At 28.1% G+C, this 19969-nt stretch overlaps 1 protein-coding gene across 1 annotated transcript; it reads left to right on the forward strand.

Annotated features, from left to right (window-relative positions):
* The first annotated feature begins 3789 nt into the window (after positions 1 to 3789).
* Positions 3790 to 16222, forward strand: LOC128033920 (uncharacterized). Its single transcript, XM_052622421.1, has 3 exons — positions 3790 to 3932; positions 4007 to 4261; positions 16199 to 16222. Exons 1-3 carry the CDS (start codon positions 3840 to 3842, stop codon positions 16220 to 16222), a joined length of 372 nt encoding a protein of 123 aa, XP_052478381.1. The 5' UTR covers positions 3790 to 3839.
* The last annotated feature ends 3747 nt before the right edge of the window (positions 16223 to 19969 follow it).

Below are 19969 nucleotides of genomic sequence, written 5' to 3' on the forward strand. Positions count from 1 at the left end.
CCATTACAACTTTATCAGTTTATCAGTTTCCTGCTTCTCCTTATTGGTTGAGCAATTGTTTCGTCCTGCATGAGATTCAATCTTCAATTCCAGTACTTGTTATATGCTGATTATAGCAGATACGATTCCCCTATCCCGAAGTTAATTTGGTAATATATTTAAGGGATAATGGCATAAATGGTAGATGTATTTCAGCTGAATGTTTAATGTAGCACCTAAACTTTTAAAATGCTTATTTTGGTACTTAAAAGTATCAGTGCGTGTATTGTTATGGTTTGACTTTAACACCGTTAACATGTGGCAAGCCAACCTGTAATATCTGAACTGAAGTAGGCAAGCACAGTTAGTTTGGGTGAATCCCATAAGAGTAGTTTGGTTGAGCAACTATGATTTTGCAAATAGGATGCATTGAAGATTGTGTGGTGTGATGAAGTGATGACCCCCCCAATTCTGGTTTTGGAGCAATAAGACATGTATTTTTTGTAGGACCAAAATTTTAAGACGTGTTAAATTAATAGATAAAAATAATGTTGTTTATAGTAGTGAATTTGGTTGTGGATGTGAAGTACCATAAACCAATATGCCTGTTTTGATTGGCGTTGATTTAACTCTCTCTCTTTTTCTTTCGTGTGGGTGTCTCACGATGCCTCATACTTGTAAAACAAAACAGTAAAAAAAACAGTTGTTGTTGGTCGATGGATCTTTCGGGAGCAATGTTTTCCCTCGAGCAAGCTGAGCAAAAAGACCGAAAGCCAAATCGACGCGGCTTCCATATGGTTTTATTAAATCGATTCGTTGTTTTTCAGGTTTCAGGATAAATCACTATAATACAGACTGAATCAATTTAATTTTTATTTAATATAAACTAGTAAAAATATTTGCTTGCATGCTGATATAATTTCAGTTGAAGACAATAAATTTGACTTAATCGATTTCCTTATCTCATTCTGAGTTCTTTGTTCCAACACTTCTTCATCGCGATCGTCCCGATTTGCTCATTCTGAGTTAGTTTTCCATTGGTATTCATGGTTTTGTATGTTTTCCCCGATTGCATGTTTGTATTGCTGTATCAGCTTTTGTTGTTTCCTTTGTATGGTTTTGTTTGTATGTTTGTATTGCTCATTACAACTTTTGTTTGTATGGTTATGGTTATTGCATGTTTGTATGGTTTTGTTGGTAAATAAAAAAAGCAACGTTTATCCGGAAAAAAAATCAAGTTCAGCTTTTGTTGCTCATTTGATACTAATATATAATTATGTTCAGCCTTTAATTGATATTATTCAAATAACAATAAAATGAGTTTGAAAATGAAATTTGATACAAAAGAAAAATGGAAACAGATGATAGATGAATTGATGAAACACAGGCAAGGCTATGTAAAACAACAAAACGAATACCAAAAACAACAAAATGCATTACTGTACGAAGCAAAATGAAAGAAGTGAAATAATAATAAAAGAAAAGAAAAAAGAAAAAGAGCGATTTTGATAGACACCAATCGTTCATTTTTGATTTAATAATTCCAACTGACTAATTCCAACAAATATAATAATAAGAAATTTGATATATTTAAGTAATATTTTGGATTCGATTTAATGTTACAAAAGCTTTATCAAGTAATAAAAGAATTAATTTTCTTTAAATAAGATTTTAAATTCTAATTAGTAGTTATATAGCATGGTATGTGTGTGAAAAATAGCGCATTTAGAAGATATGTATGTTTTTTTAAATAATGGGCTTAAATCACCATTATTTGTACATGTAAATACAATACTACATTTCAATCTTTTCCAATCATAATTGCAAATACAATACTACTTTTAATAATTATTAATACATGTAAATGAGATAAAAGTTATATATATTTTATAAAATGAAATTTAAATTTAAAATGTTATAAAAGTTTTAAAACTTCAATTTCATTCTTTAGTAAACCAAATCCTCATTCTTTATTTTATTTGTTTTAAAATTAGGTCACCTTAATTAAACTAATCATCAATAAATATACTAATCAATGTTCAAACTTTGAACATGCTTTATAATTTTAAATTATAATGAGTTTAGTTATAATCTAACAAATACCAACAATTAATTTTATGCAAAACTACATATACCTTTAAATTTTAATATATTTAAAATGTATTTAAATATCATTTAATAGATACTTTTTTGGGTGATTGATAAAGAAATGAAATTAAAGTGTGTAATTGCAACTTCAGTTCTTTGATACTGTGTTCTAATTTTAATATGTTGCAGTAATGGCTCGTCTGCCTTTAATTGCACAAAGTGTGAGGCGTAAAAGAATTGGTATTGCATTGACAATATGGTTGGAAATCTGTAGAATTGCGATTTGGTTCTTATTTAGAATGGGTGCCAGCCTTAGCCTACATAGACCAAGGATTAGGTCCTATACCTTAGATTTTTATGCAAAACGTGATTATGTGAAAAGCCTTGTATATGCTAGTGACGAGACCTGTATTGAACAAGTTAGGATGAATAGAACTGCCTTTTTTAAACTATGTGAGATGTTAGAATCGATAGGGGGATTGAAGTCGTCAAGGTTCATACTTGTTGATGAACAAGTAGCAATGTTTTTACATATCATCTCCCATCACTTGAAAAATCGAGTTATCAAGCATCACTTTAGGAGGTCCGGGGAAACTGTTATCAGAGCATTTCATAGTGTTTTAAATGCTGTCATACGCTTACAAGATGTGTTATTTAAAAAGCCGGAGCCAATTACAGCCGGTTCTTCTGACACAATGGGGAAATGGTTTAAGGTATTGGACTGAGTTTTATATATAGCTTGTACAACATTTAGTTTATTTAGATTTAAATTAGTATTCTAACTCAAGGTTTTATATCATGTGATATAGAACTGCTTAGGTGCTCTTGATGGAACCCACATCAAGTTTAGGGTTCCAACAGTTGATAAACCTAGATATCGAACGCGAAAAGGTGACATAGCAACAAATATGCTAGGTGTTTGTACACTGAGATGCAATTTGTTTATGTTCTTCCTGGTTGGGAAGGTTCAGTTGCCGATGGACGGGTTCTTCGTGATGCCATTAGTAGAAGACATGGACTAAAAGTTCCTCATGGTAAAGTGGATAGTTAAAGGACTTTGATATTGCATGTTGTTTGCTCCATAATTTTATTCGAACCCATATGAGTATTGATCCCATTGAAGCGGAGGTGGGAGAAGGATTACCAAGTAATGTGGTGGATGACGATGAACCGAATATCACAAATATTCATCCATCGGATGCTTGGGCTACTTGGAGGATGGAACTAGCCAACCAAATGTTCGATTAATGGCAAGCATCTAGAAATTAGTTTGTGAAACTTTTGTGAAACTTTTGTATTGATTTTTGTATTGTACTAAACTTGTTGAATTATAATTTAATTTCTTCTCATTCAGCATGTGTTATAATTTTAAATTTTTTGTGGTATGGAGCTTTCGATTCTTGATATTGAATTTAATTATAATTTTATAAAGTGTTCACCTTTTGATTCATGATATTAAAATAGTAATTAATATAATTTGTTTTTTTTTGTTCTTAAGATAATTATGTCAGGTGTTCCAGAATCAAATGCTTCTTCACAAGCTTCTCGAGGAACCAAAAGAAAATGGGTTCCAGAAGAAGATGCAGCATTGGTTTCCTGCATGGTGGACTGCACAATATTGGAACATTTAATGCGATACGGGTTCAAAGCGGTTATTTAAACGAGTTGGAGAGAATGCTACAAAGGTTTTACCAAATGCAATGTTGAAGGCGAGACCTAATATTGAATCGAGGATTAGGTTACTAAAAAGGGAGTGGTCAATCGTCTATGACATGCTTAATGGCCAAAACAATAGCGGTTTTGGTTGGGACGAGCATAGGCAGCTCGTTGTTGCTGAAGATGCGGTTTGGGACTCCTATTTAAAGGTAAGATTATTTCAAGTCTTTATTATCTTATTTTTACCAAACTTATAACTAATATGATTTCCTCATTTTTTTAGAGTCACAAAGAAGCCGCTCAATTCAGACATCGTACTTTCCCTTACTACGACCAGCTTACTACCATATATGCAAGAGATCGAGCAACTGGGAAAGATGCTCAAACAGCTGCTGATGTTCTTGAAGAAATAAATGCTGAGGGTGTACATACTACAGGTATGGATGAAGAAAGAAACTCATTCTATGATCAAGTGACATCTCTTTGGATGACATGGATGTTTCCGCTGCGGAGCCGCAACGAGATAGAGACCAAGGGGGTTCCTCATCTTCAAACAAGAGAAAGAAGAAATCTGATGCTCGTGATATGTCTTCTTCATTTGATGAGGTTGCCACTTTATTGGCCGAAAACATCAAGGCCGTTGGCGATCAAATGAGTAGGAGTATTGCCTCCGAGGTGGTGGTTCAGCAGAAGTCAGAAGAATATCAAAAGATGGAAGAGAAAGCTTCAAATTTATATTCAACCTTATGAGAAAATTGAAGGTTTAACCGACGATCAGCGGTATTGAGCTTTGAGTAAAATTCCAGATCATCCAACTCAAATGATCGTTTTCTTTAGTTTACCTTCTGTTGCGCGATTGGAATGGGTCAGAAGATTTCTTTCTGACCATTAAAAGCCAATGTTCAAACTTTTTGATGTTGTAAAACTATACAACATATGGATTATGATGTAGAATTTCATTTTCATCTAACCTTTTCTTAATATAAGTTAATTATGTTTATGCAAAATATAATTCTCAAGTTATATTTTGATTTTAGTAAATTCATATAAGAACATTTTATTATTAAGAATTTTATGAAATTATATATCATTATTAAATTATATTTAATATTAATTATTTTAAATTGTATAAATTCATATAAGAAAATTTATTATCAAGAATTTTATGAAATTATATATTATTATTAAATTATATGTAATAATAATTATTTTAAATTATACAAATTCATATAAGAAAATTTATTAGTTATAATTATTTTAAATTTTATTAAATCATATATTTTAATTAAAATATATTTAATATTAATTATTTCAAATTATGTTTTATAGTATCATATATTATGATTTGAGTAAATTCATATAAGAATATTAATTATTAGGAATTTTATTAAATTATATATTTTAATTAAAATATATTTAATAATAATTATTTCAAATTATCTTTTACAGTATGATATATTATGATTTGAGTAAATTCATATAAGAATATTAATTATTAAGAATTTTATTAAATTATATATTTTAATTAAAATATGTTTAATAATAATTATGTTAAATTATCTTTTATAGTATCATATATTATGATTTGAGTAAATTCATATAAAAATATTAATTATTAAGAATTTTATTAAATTATATATTTTAATTATAATATATTTAATAATAATTATGTTAATTTATATTTTATAGTATCATATATTATGATTTGAGTAAATTCATATAAGAATATTGATTATTAAGAATTTTTAAATTATATATTTTAATTATAATATATTTAACAATAATTATGTTTAAATATGATTAAATTATTTATTATTGATATTAATAATCTTATTAAAATTTAAATAACAATAACAATAATCATTTACCCAAACAAATTTATGCTAAGGGTATTCTAGTCATTTTAGTTTTTTCCATTATGCTATTACACCTCTATTCCATTCAACCAAACACAAGAATACTATTACGCCTCTATTCCATTACATTCAACCAAACAATTGATTTGCTATTACGCCTCTATTCCAATACAGCAAACCAAACGTGCTGTAATTGATGAGGTCGCAACGTGGTAGCCATGATGTTACGACGTCAACCAACAAAATTTGAAAACTTTTCAATTAAGTCCTCAATTGAACTCGGGTTAGCAATAGTGCTTTCGTAAGCTTGTATAAGACCCAGAAAAAATTGTACAACACTTTTTCAATATGTTTTATACTTATTAACATTCTAAAATGGTTAAATCGTATTAGAAATCAACTGTAGTTGCTCCAGCAACAAATGTAACATCCTGTAGCTCGGACCCGGTGATCGGGTCGGGTAAGGAGTCTTAGATTTGTATTGGCACTAAAAGGTTACACACCAAAATGTGTCCATTGGTATATACCTTTTAGCAAAAGGTATATTTTTCTATTAACATTTTTTCTAGAAAGTTAAGTCTCTTAAGTTTGAAACTTTCCAACAAAAACATGTTAATTCTAATATTCCAAAAATGAAATAAAATAAATAATTATTCTAAACAAGTAAAAAAAAATTTTATGGTAGCACCAGAATCAAGCCCAAATGTCGATCTTTTGACAACAATATATACACAATGTAACGACCCGAAAGTCAGTGGTGTTGAAAAGTGTGGTTTTGAAACCTCATTTTTGTAAATCGGACTCTTGAATATTTTATTAAATATTTACGGAGGTTATATTTGAAGTGAATTGAATTTTAGTCAAGTGATTTTGTCAAATTAATGCTTAATTAGAGTACATGAACTGAATCGTAGAAGTGTCAAAAGTTCAATTGTCAATAAATTATGATGAAGAACTTGGCTAAGGGACTCATGAGGTAATTAAACCATTATCTTATTATTAATGGACAGTAACATAAAGGTTAACTATTAAAAACAAATGCTATAAATTATATTAAGTAAATAATTAAAATAAAACCATTAGTGATAAAAAAATAGTTAGTGGGAAAAACCAAAACATTTCATCCATCTTTACACGTAAAAACCAAAATGGGAGAAAAAAAAGAAGAGAAACATTCGGCCCTAAGTTTCTAAGGTTTTCAACTTTCAATTGGTAAGTGCAATTTAGTCATTTTCTTGTAATTTTCATGTTTTTGAAATCCCAAGAGTTTAAGCTAGTTGACCCAAGTTTTATTTTTTGGTACTGTTAAATATTGAGGATGTTACCATTGTTGAATAGTTAAATTTTTAGGTGTCAATTTGATATATTTTAAGTTTAGAATTGAAAAAAAAAGACTAAATTGTAAAGTGAATTGATGATTTTGTTCAATAGGAATAAAATGCACAATTTTCAAAATTTGTGGTAGAAATGAGAAATAGGAGGTACAATAAGGAATATAGTGAAATCAGCATGAAAAATTGAGCTTAGACTTGAAAGTTATGTTAGTTTTGGGTTTAGGGATTAAATTTAATAAATGAAAAAGTTGATTAAATTAGAAATTGAATGTGAAATGTGTGGTGTATTGATAATTTTATATGTTTTTCTTAATCCGCTCGAAAAATAGGATGGATGCATTTCTAGTGCAATGTCAGGGTGATCGATTGGGTTGCCACAAATCAAAATTCTGAAAATAAGATTTGATTATGAACATGAATTGCTATATGTGGAATAAAATGATGAGTACTAAAGGTGAGTTAATAAGTAAAGAATTTGAGGTAAACAAAGTGTTAAAACTCTTTGCTAATGAGATAATAAAATGAAAATTTAACATTGGTCAACTTAGACATAAATTAAAATAAAGAAACCACTAGAGCTAAGTGACCAAATTATGGAAAAGTTGAAAGATTCAAATATAAATGGTGTATTTATAATACTAAAAGCGAAAGCTCATTTTAAGAGCAAGAGGATCATAATTGGAACCACCTTGATTGTGTATTGAAATAAAAGACACGATCTAATTCTAACTGGCTTGAGTATTAATGATATACTAATAAGAGATAGGAATGAAATATCCTTAACATATGGCTAATCTGCCACAAATTGATGTGGCAAACTAGGCTTTCTCGGCATACTTAATGAGCTTATTCTCGAGCAAAATAACATCTTTTGCATAGCTTTTTGTTATTTTTAGATTTTAAGTTAATAAGTGAAAATGTCTCATTTTTTTCACATTTTGTGACTCAATTTGGCCAATAGTTTCATTGGGGGCCTAACATGTATTGAGTAGTGTAGGGACGTGTTGTAGGTTGAAAACGAGCAAGAATGGCACCCAAGGAAACGGTATCGCGATATCTCCAACAGTATGGAAGACTAGAGAAACCCTTCAATGGTATCGGAATATCCATTCTTCCAAGAATACCTCTTGGCTAGACATTGCCCGAGGTATCGCGATATCCTCTTCTGGGTATCGCAACAATGACATTGTCAAGGGGACACTTGGACAAAAAGGGTAGTCTTTGTCCACCCGATCCACCAATCACCCAAGGCCCATGTAGGGGCATTTTTAGCAACGAAAACTCATCAGAAGACAACCTAAAACAACAAAAATTAGTTGAGGAGGAGAGAGACACACATTAGCTTAGTTTTAGGTTTAGTTTTCTCTAGGTTTTCTCTTAGTTTTTCTACACTTTTTTTAGGTTTTCATTTTCTTTTCTTCTTTCTAAGTTTAGAGTTTACTTTTCTACATTTACTTCTTGTTCTTGTCGTTCTTAATGTTAGTTAAGTTAGTTATCATTGTAGCTTAGGTTTATTTACACTTTCAGTCCTTGTACTTTATTAAAGTTAGTTCCTTTTATGTTTATTGCTTTGTATTTTCTTGTTGAATGCTTTTAGATTCATATTCTTTTAAGTTTTCTTGCATAATAATCTCAACTTTTATACTTTTCTTAAACTTTACTTTAATGGTTGTTTTGTTTTTCATTTTCATGTTCATCCTCTTTCTTTTCAGCACGAGTAGCTAAACCCAAAAGAGGGTTGGTTGAAGATATGTGGGTAAACTGATTTTTGGACCAAAGACTAAATTGCAAAAAATAGGACTAAATCAATTAGACATTGTTACACCCCAAAATAGGGTATAGGAGTTTTATTGGTATTTTAGGAATTTTAGCCTTAAAGTGTTTAGAATTTTGTGACATGGTAGACCGATAATTTTTTTAATTATGAATTTTAGAAAATCAAATCAATTTCTGGAAATGAGTTTTAAATACCTTCGATTTTGAAAATAGGACTGATTTGCAAAAGAGTCAAAATTGTGTGTCTTTATGAACCAATTTAACCAGATTTTAAAATCCAAGCTAAATAACACCTCTTCACCAAGTTATATAACGTAAAAACTACCCAAAATTTGTTTTTTTCATCCATTGATTCTCTCTTGCTATTTCAATCAATTTTGAACTCCAAATCTTAATTCCTTTTGATTTCTATCACCTTTTAACACTACAGCAAAATAGGTTTTTAGCGGCATTTTTAGCGGCGTTTGGACAAAAAACGCCGCAAAAAATCGAGCATTAGCGACACTTTATGGAAAACACCCTTAAAGATCGAGCATTTACGGCGTTTTTTGGAACTCGCCGCTGAAAATGACCATTAGCGGCGTTTTCCCAAAAAATGCCACAAAAGACCTAATCCCAACGGCGTCGTTTTCTGACCTTTAGAGGCTTTAGCGGCGTTTTTGAAAAAGCGCCACTAATTTTCGGGGCTTTAGCAGCGTTTTTGAAATATTTGTTAAAAATGGAAAAATTAAAAATACTATTATTTAAAATAATTGTAAAGTTTTTTGGGTACATTACTGATTTTTTTAATTTATATATTAAATAATTTCTTATATAATCGTAAAAGAGATAGTATTAAATTTAAAATGTTGAATTACTTATCATTATAGTTTAGGGTTTAAGGTTTAGGAGTTACTATCTTAAGGTTTATGGATTATGGTTTATGGTTTAAGGGTTGGGGTTTAAGGTTTTGGGGTTATGGGTACTTAAGGGTTAGGGGTTTATGATTTAGGGTTTAAGGGATAGGGGATAGGGGTTAGGGGTTTAGGGTTTAGATTAATTAGTGTTTTTTAATTTATATATTAAATAATTTCTTATATAATTGTAAAAGAGATAATATTAATTTTATTATATTAACATTATGATTATAGTTTAAATTATTTAAGAGATAACATATAAACTTTATATATATTAAATGGTTTAGGATTTAAGGTTTACTTGAAATTTGTTAGGTTTAGATTAATTAGTGTTTTTTAATTTATATATATTAAATGGTTTAGGATTTCAGGTTTAAGGTTTTGGGGTTAGGGGTACTTAAGGGTTATGGGTTTATGATTTAGGGTTTAAGGGATAGGGGATAGGGGTTAGGGGTTTAGGGTTTAGATTAATTAGTGTTTTTTAATTTATATATTAAATAAATTCTTATATAATTGTAAAAGAGATAATATTAATTTTATTATATCAACATTATGATTATAGTTTAAATTATTTAAGAGATAACATATAAACTTTATATATGTTAAATGGTTTAGGATTTAAGGTTTACTTGAAATTTGTTAGGTTTAGATTAATTAGTGTTTTTAATTTATATATATTAAATGGTTTAGGATTTAAGGTTTAAGGTTTTGGGGTTAGGGGTACTTAAGGGTTAGGGGTTTATGATTTAGGGTTTAAGGGATATGGGATATGGGTTAGGGGTTAGGGGTTTAGGGTTTAGATTAATTAGTATTTTTTAATTTATATATTAAATAATTTCTTATATAATTGTAAAAGAGATAATATTAATTTTATTATATTAACATTATGATTATAGTTTAAATTATTTAAGAGATAACATATAAACTTTATATATATTAAATGGTTTAGGATTTAAGGTTTACTTGAAATTTGTTAGGTTTAGATTAATTAGTGTTTTTAATTTATATATATTAAATGGTTTAGGATTTAAGGTTTAATGTTTTGGGGTTAGGGTACTTAAGGGTTAGGGATTTATGATTTAGGGTTTAAAGGATATGTGATAAGGGTTAGGGTTTAGGGTTTAGATTAATTAGTGTTTTTAATTTATATATTAAATAATTTCTTATATAATTGTAAAAGAGATAATATTAATTTTATTATATTAACATTATGATTATAGTTTAAATTATTTAAGAGATAACATATAAACTTTATATATATTAAATGGTTTAGGATTTAAGGTTTACTTGAAATTTGTTTGGTTTAGATTAATTAGTGTTTTTTTTTAATTTATATATATTAAATGGTTTAGGATTTAAGGTTTAAGGTTTTGGGGTTAGGGGTACTTAAGGGTTAGGGGTTTATGATTTAGGGTTTAAAGGATAGGGGATAGGGGTTAGGGGTTTAGGGTTTAGATTAATTAGTGTTTTTTAATTCATATATTAAATAATTTCTTATATAATTGTAAAAGAGATAATATTAATTTTATTATTTTAACATTATGATTATAGTTTAAATTATTTAAGAGATAACATATAAACTTTATATATATTAAATGGTTTAGGATTTAAGGTTTCCTTGCAATTTGTTAGGTTTAGATTAATTAGTGTTTTTTAATTTATATATATTAAATGGTTTAGGATTTAAGGTTTAAGGTTTTGGGGTTAGGGGTACTTAAAGGTTAGGGGTTTATGATTTAGAGTTTAAGGGATATAGGATAGGGGTTAGGGGTTAAGGGTTTAGGGTTTAGATTAATTAGTATTTTTTAATTTATATATTAAATAAATTCTTATATAATTGTAAAGGAGATAAAATTAATTTTATTATATTACCATTATGATTATAGTTTAAATTATTTAAGAGATAACATATAAACTTTATATATATTAAATGGTTTAGGATTTAAGGTTTACTTGAAATTTGTTAGGTTTAGATTTATCAGTGTTTTTTAATTTATATATATTAAATGGTTTAGGATTTAAGGTTTAAAGTTTTGGGGTTAGGGGTACTTAAGGGTTAGGGGTTTCTGATTTAGGGTTTAAGGGATAAGGGATAGGGGTTAGGGGTTAGAGGTTTAGGGTTTAGATTAATTAGTGTTTTTTAATTTATATATTAAATAATTTCTTATATAATTCTAAAAGAGATAATATTAATTTTATTATATTAACATTATGATTATAGTTTAAATTATTTAAGAGATAACATATAAACTTTATATATATTAAATGGTTTAGGATTTAAGGTTTACTTGAAATTTGTTAGGTTTAGATTTATCGTGTTTTTAATTTATATATATTAAATGGTTTAGGATTTAAGGTTTAAGGTTTTGGGGTTAGGGTACTTAAGGGTTAGGGGTTTATGATTTAGGGTTTAAAGGATAGGGATAGGGGTTAGGGATAGGGATAGGGTTTAGGGTTTAGATTAATTAGTGTTTTTTAATTCATATATTAAATAATTTCTTATATAATTGTAAAAGAGATAATATTAATTTTATTATATTAACATTATGATTATAGTTTAAATTCTTTAAGAGATAACATATAAACTTTATATATATTAAATGCTTTAGGATTTTAGGTTTACTTGAAATTTGTTATGTTTAGATTAATTAGTGTTTTTTAATTTATATATATTAAATGGATTAGGATTTAAGGTTTAAGGTTTTGGGGTTAGGGGTACTTAAGGGTTAGGGGTTTATGATTTTGGGTTTAAGGGATATGGGATAAGGGTTAGGGGTTAAGGGTTTAGGGTTTAGATTAATTAGTGTTTTTTAATTTATATATTAAATAAATTCTTATATAATTGTAAAAGAGATAATATTAATTTTATTATATTAACATTATGATTACAGTTTAAATTATTTAAGAGATAACATATAAGCTTTATATACATTAAATGGTTTAGGATTTAAGGTTTACTTGAAATTTGTTAGGTTTAGATTAATTAGTGTTTTTTAATTTATATATATTAAATGGATTAGGATTTAAGGTTTAAGGTTTTGGGGTTAGGGGTACTTAAGGGTTAGGGGTTTATGATTTAGAGTTTAAGGGATATGGGATAGGGGTTAGGGGTTTAGGGTTTAGATTAATTCGTGTTTTTTAATTTATATATTAAATAAATTCTTATATAATTGTAAAAGAGATAATATTAATTTTATTATATTAACATTATGATTATAGTATACATTATTTAAGAGATAACATATAAACTTTATATATATTAAATGGTTTAGGATTTAAGGTTTACTTGAAATTTGTTAGGTTTAGATTAATTAGTGTTTTTTAATTTATATATATTAAATGATTTAGGATTTCAGGTTTAAGATTTTGGGGTTAGGGGTACTTAAGGGTTAGGGGTTTATGATTTAGGGTTTAAGGGATAAGGGATAAGGGTTAGGGGTTAGGGGTTAGGGGTTTAGGGTTTAGATTAATTAGTGTTTTTTAATTTATATATTAAATAATTTCTTATATAATTGTAAAAGGGATAATATTAATTTTATTATATTAACATTATGATTATAGTTTAAATTATTTAAGAGATAACATATAAACTTTATATATATTAAATGGTTTAGGATTTAAGGTTTACTTGAAATTTGTTAGGTTTAGATTAATTAGTGTTTTTAATTTATATTTATTAAATGATTTAGGATTTAAGGTTTACTTGAAATTTGTTAGGTTTAGATTAATTAGTGTTTTTTAATTTATATATATTAAATGGTTTAGGATTTAAGGTTTAAGGTTTTGGGGTTAGGGGTACTTAAGGGTTAGGGGTTTATGATTTAGGGTTTAAAGGATAGGGATAGGGTTAGGGTTAGGGTTTAGATTAATTAGTGTTTTTTAATTTATATATTAAATAATTTCTTATATAATTGTAAAAGAGATAATATTAATTTTATTATATTAACATTATGATTATAGTTTAAATTATTTAAGAGATAACATATAAACTTTATATATATTAAATGGTTTAGGATTTAAGGTTTACTTGAAATTTGTTAGGTTTAGATTAATTAGTGTTTTTAATTTATATATATTAAATGGTTTAGGATTTAAGGTTTAAGGTTTTGGGGTTAGGGGTACTTAAGGGTTAGGGTTTATGATTTAGGGTTAAGGGATAGGGATAGGGATAGGGTTAGGGTTTAGATTAATTAGTGTTTTTAATTTATATACTAAATAATTTCTTATATAATTTTAAAAGAGATAATATTAATTTTATTATATTAACATTATGATTATAGTTTAAATTATTTAAGAGATAACATATAAACTTTATATATATTAAATGGTTTAGGATTTAAGGTTTAAGGTTTTAGGGTTAGAGGTACTTAAGGGTTAGGAGTTTACGATTTAGGGTTTAAGGGATAGGGATAGGGTTAGGGTTAGGGTTAGGGTTTAGGGTTTAGATTAATTAGTGTTTTTTAATTTATATATTAAATAATTTCTTATATAATTGTAAAAGAGATAATATTAATTTTATTATATTAACATTATGATTATAGTTTAAATTATTTAAGAGATAACATATAAACTTTATATATATTAAATGGTTTGGGATTTAAGGTTTACTTGAAATTTGTTAGGTTTAGATTAATTAGTGTTTTTAATTTATATATATTAAATGGTTTAGGATTTAAGGTTTAAGGTTTTGGGGTTAGGGGTACTTAAGGGTTAGGGGTTTATGATTTAGGGTTTAAGGGATAGGGGATAAGGGATAGGGGTTAGAGGTTTAGGGTTTAGATTAATTAGTGTTTTTTAATTTATATATTAAATAATGTCTTATATAATTGTAAAAGAGATAATATTAATTTTATTATATTAACATTATGATTATAGTTTAAATTATTTAAGAGATAACATATAAACTTTATATATATTAAATGGTTTAGGATTTAAGGTTTACTTGAAATTTGTTAGGTTTAGAAAATTAGTGTTTTTAATTTATATATATGAAATGGTTTAGGATTTAAGGTTTAAGGTTTTGGGGTTAGGGGTACTTAAGGGTTAAGGGTTTATGATTTAAGGTTTAAGGGATAAGGGATAGGAGTTAGAGGTTTAGGATTTAGATTAATTAGTGTTTTTTAATTTATATATTAAATAATGTCTTATATAATTGTAAAAGAGATAATATTAATTTTATTATATTAACATTATGATTATAGTTTAAATTATTTAAGAGATAACATATAAACTTTATATATATTAAATGGTTTAGGATTTAAGGTTTACTTGAAATTTGTTAGGTTTAGAAAATTAGTGTTTTTAATTTATATATATGAAATGGTTTAGGATTTAAGGTTTAAGGTTTTGGGGTTAGGGTACTTAAGGGTTAGGGTTTATGATTTAGGGTTTAAAAGATAGGGATAGGGTTAGGGTTAGGGTTTAGGGTTTAGATTAATTAGTGTTTTTAATTCATATATTAAATAATTTCTTATATAATTGTAAAAGAGATAATATTAATTTTATTATATTAACATTATGATTATAGTTTAAATTATTTAAGAGATAACATATAAACTTTATATATATTAAATGGTTTAGGATTTAAGGTTTACTTGAAATTTGTTAAATGATGAAATTTTATACAATCAATTAATGCTTTTATATTTAAAAATATTTAATCTAAACCATTTGATATATTTAAAAAATATTGATAAATAAATAAAAAGTAATGATTGATATGGATAAGTAACTATCTATTTTGGATAGGACCAAATTATAACAAATAAAAATGAAATACAAAACTAAAAATTATAATTTTATCTAATTATTTTAAATATTACTTAAAATTTAAAAAATTATTTATTTAAAATTTATATGAAAGATACAATAATTTAATATAAAAATTGTAAAAAAGTAAAGCGTTAGCGGCGTTTATGAAAAAACGCCGCAAAAGGTAAGAAATAGCGGACGCCGCAAAAAAAGAGCAATAGTGGTGTTTTTCTTCCAAACGCCACTAATATTTTTGCAAAATGACGTCGTTTTGTGTTTATATTTTTTTATCCCAAAATTTCAAATGAAATATTCTATTTTTCCCCTTCTTTTTCCCAAAATCGATTCCCCCCATCTCCAGAAATCTCTTCTTCTTTTTTCCCCATTTTATTTTCCCAAACCATTTCTCCCCTACCCCGATTCCCTTTATTTTCCCCCAAATTTCCCCAAATCGGCAACCCTCTGCATCTCCTGAAAGGGTTGTAGCAGAAGGAGGTCTCGAACTAGCAGGCCAAGTGGTACAGGTCTCGAACTAGCAGGTTAATTTTGCTTTTTTTTGGGGGGGGGGGCTTAAACTCTCGATTTTATTTTCATTTTCATTTTCCTTTTCGATTATCTTTGCAAATATTTTTTGTTTGAACGAATAATCTTCAGAAAATGGATTTTAACACGGTGAAGGAAGAGGAATTTGGATTCTCAGGAAACTATTTCTTAGCAAACGAAATGGGCGATTAAGGAAGAAATCGTCAAACTCGATGATATCAACGTCGTTGATTTAACAGTATTTTCCTCATTGAATCCCCATCTCGAAAAAAGCTTTTGTTTTTTTATTCTTTTAAATTTTATTGTTTTAAAATTGCAGGAACTTGATCCTTCTACTTTATAAAAGTTGAAAATTTGGTCTGGTTGTTGGTGAATGCATGAGCTTGAACTGTTGATTTTTTCTAATTTGTTGCACATAAGTTGTTATAAAAATTGAAAATTTAGTCTAGTTGTTGGTAAATGCATGAACTTGAACCATTTATTTTTGCTAATTTGTTGCATATAAGTTGTTATAAATATTGAAAAATTAGTCTGATTTTTGGTAAATACATGAACTTGAACCATTGATTTTTGCTAATTTGTTGCATATAAATCGTTATAGAAATTGAAGATTTAGTCCTATTGCGGGTAAATATATGAACTATGAATAGTTGATTTGTGCTAATTTGTTTCACATAAACTATTGTAAGATTGATTTTGATAATTTCTTGCATATAAATTATTGAAATGTTGATTTTGATAATTCCTTACATATTAAATATTGAAGTTTTGATATTCAAGCTAGTAATTTAATAGTAAGGTTTACTAATGTTATCCAATTGGACTAACTTATCAGGTTTTGTAAGTTAAGGGGATAAAATTGATAATTAGACCTTTACCTATTTGTTTTTATTCCAAAGTGTTACCTTGAAAGTTAGTATTCGCTTAATTTTCCAGTACTTATTGTGTGTATGTTTTGCTTTTATTTATTTGCAGATGTGGCTTTGGTCTTCTAATGTATGGATTTGGATTAATGTATGATGTTTATTAGTCTTAATGTATGATGTATGATGTTTTGTTATAGTCTTTGAACTAATCTCGGACCTCGAGTTCTTGCTTGAAGGGCTCTCCTTTAATGCCAGGTTGAAACAAACCCAATAAATGGCATGTCCTCTTTTTAGACTCAATTAGGCAACCAATGGAATTTGGTCGTGTCTTGGGTAGTACTCTTATGTTATTTTTCAAAGGATGTTATTTAGCATTCTAGAGAGGTTATGATTTTCATGTAATTGACTCAATTCTGATTGGTTTCGATTTTAGTGTGGGACAAGAAGATGGTTCATGCACAATTTAATTGGTACTGGTATCATGTTCCTACGTTTGCACCGCATAAGGTCGAGGGCTCTTTTACCTTTGATTCTCGCTTTACAGCAAGAGTAAATGAGTGCCAAAATAGCTTTGATCATTTTACAGAGTTTAACCCCGAACGGTCAAAGTGTGTTCCGGATCCTCGCTGAATATCAATTGTCTCATCCCAATGATGAAGGTAAATGACTTGTTTCGGATTTGGAGTCTTGTACTCTCGTTCTGTCATTTTACGTCTTACGATTTAAACTGTATCTTTTAACCTTAGGAATGGCAATAGATAATCTGTACTCCATCCCTCGAGAGCGGTTCCTCGTAAGCAGCCAGGTAACGCTAAACTCCCACTTGACTGAGTTCAAAGATCATGAGCTAGTTAAGACCAAAAGGTATTCAGATGGACAGGTACATTCCTCTCACAAAAGATGGCCTCAAAAAGTTATTATCGGAGATAAGTTGACATCCATGTTATTTTTACTCAACAGCAACATGAACTACCCTGCAAGGACGGCCTCCGTCCAAGTAAAAACAGGTCATTTTTCGTATCATGGTTTTAGTTTAGTTCGATTTTGCATGACTGAATCTAACAAAAAGACACTTGCAATGCCTCTTTAGTTTGTTATTATGACTATGCATTTATGTGTTGCTTGATACTACCATTTACTCATGTTGTGTTATATGCTTGTTGAATGGTGGAATTTAATCCTTCAAATTAACTATAATTAAACTGTTATGAATTTTGACATGGTATTGTAATTGTTTTATGGTTAAATTCGCTATTAATCTTTGTATCATATCAAATTTATGGATATCAAATTTATGGATTTAGTTTTGTATTATAATTTGGTCAATTTTAGTTTCTATATTTTTTCGATTTAATCCAAGTGCTTCAGTTTGATTATTTTAGTTTTATTTTTTAATTTTAAAATTTTAATTTTAACTCAAAGGATAGTCGGTAAATTCGTGGTTCTTTTACAAGTATTATATGAAAATAACAAGTTGATATGTGATAATATATGTTTGTTGTATAAGATCTTGAAAAGAATAGAATTTAACATATGTTTTTTGGAATTCAAAATTTTAAAAGTAGTTAAATTAAATTTGCAATTTATGCATAGTACAGGGATTAATGACATAAATTGAGTTTATTTTTAACATTGAATGATTTCTTTTGTGAATGTGGTTTGAAAAAGAAAAGAAAAGGAAAGACAAGCGATGGAGAACTCAAGTTCCAAAGCAGCGAGTTACAGAAGCTCATAGAAGCCATAAAAATTTCAGAGGTAAGCTTTTATTATTATTGTTGTTGAAAATTTACTTTCCATTTCATTACATTTCCATCTTTTTTGGATATTCTTTAGCGATTCAAGAAGTTATCTATGGTAATAGTTGAGGGTTTGCAGTTATGGAAATGGTAATGGTTTTTTTGGTTCCTGAGAAATTTGAAATGGAAAAGAAAATTATTGTACATTGCAGGTGGTAAAAGGCCGGGCGGAACTGATTGCCAAATTAGCAGATTTACATTTATTTGAGCAATTTGATGTGAAGTCTCTTGCTGAATCCCTAATTCTATCCACTTTATTGCTATTTTCTTATAATGTTTTTTTTTCAATTTTTTGGGTGCATAATTTTGTTTTTCTATTTCTCAAGTATGTAAACTTTTCCCGAAATATTTACTCTAAAGATGAGGAATTCTGGGAAGGATTGAAAGATTAGGTCTGCTTATGTGGAGTACTCTTTTGAATTAGATTTGGTTTTCTCCTTCTATTGTCATGTTATTGAAAGATTTGAATTCTGGGAAGGATAGAAAGATTTGGTTCTCTCAATTCCTTACTTCCTATTTGCAAATGGGTATATTTTATTTTTCATATTTTAACTCCTTTTTGTAAATATTGAAGGTCTGCGACTTGTATTGCGGTGGCGGTTTATTTATTTGTGAAAAGAGAGAAAAATATTCTGGTAAAAGTGGCAGTTTAGCCTTTAACTTTTAAAAGGTTGAATCTATTCAATGTTTTCTCTTCCCCGCCTTGACAAAGACATTCATTTGTCGGGATAATTTGGAAACCCTATTGCAAGAGAAGGACATTTAGGTGATCTAGTCATTGCTTGCAAGATTTTTGGTGTTTTGTGTAGTTTGAGTTGTGAACATTGGGTTTTGATTTGTCATGTGAAAAATATGATGAACCCAAGTGCATTTCTATTCTTCTATTTGCGTTAAGATTTGAAACCGAAGACAAATCAAGGAGACTTCTAAATCTTGTGTCATTTCTGTTGAAACCGGGGTTATTTTTGGTATTACTCTGAAAAAGTGATTGCCAAAATTGTTGTTTCGGATTTGTGTATTTTCTTTTTTGTCTTGTGGTTCTTCTTTTTTGTTTTCGGGAGGTGATTGTGTAAACATTTTAGTGTGCTTTAGTTATTGTAAGAATATTTTTAACATTGTTAATTTTAATATTATTGTAAGAATATTTTGAATTATAATTCAGTTATCAATTTATATCATATATCTTTCATTGAATTTGAAGTATCATTTAAATATGCCGTTTTTGGTTGGATTTTATGTTACAGGAAGGATTGTATATGGATGAAAATCGGATGTTACAAATTTGCCAAAATTAGTGGCATTTTTCCATAAATGCCGCTAAAGAACAGTACTTTTAGCGGCGTTTGTGGGTAAAGCGCCGCTAAAGATCATGTTCTTTAGCGGTGTTTGGTGGTAAAGCGTCGCTAAAGGTCATGTTCTACAGTAGAA

Source organism: Gossypium raimondii, chromosome 10 (genome assembly GCF_025698545.1).
Source record: "Gossypium raimondii isolate GPD5lz chromosome 10, ASM2569854v1, whole genome shotgun sequence".
Lineage (NCBI taxonomy): Eukaryota > Viridiplantae > Streptophyta > Magnoliopsida > Malvales > Malvaceae > Gossypium > Gossypium raimondii.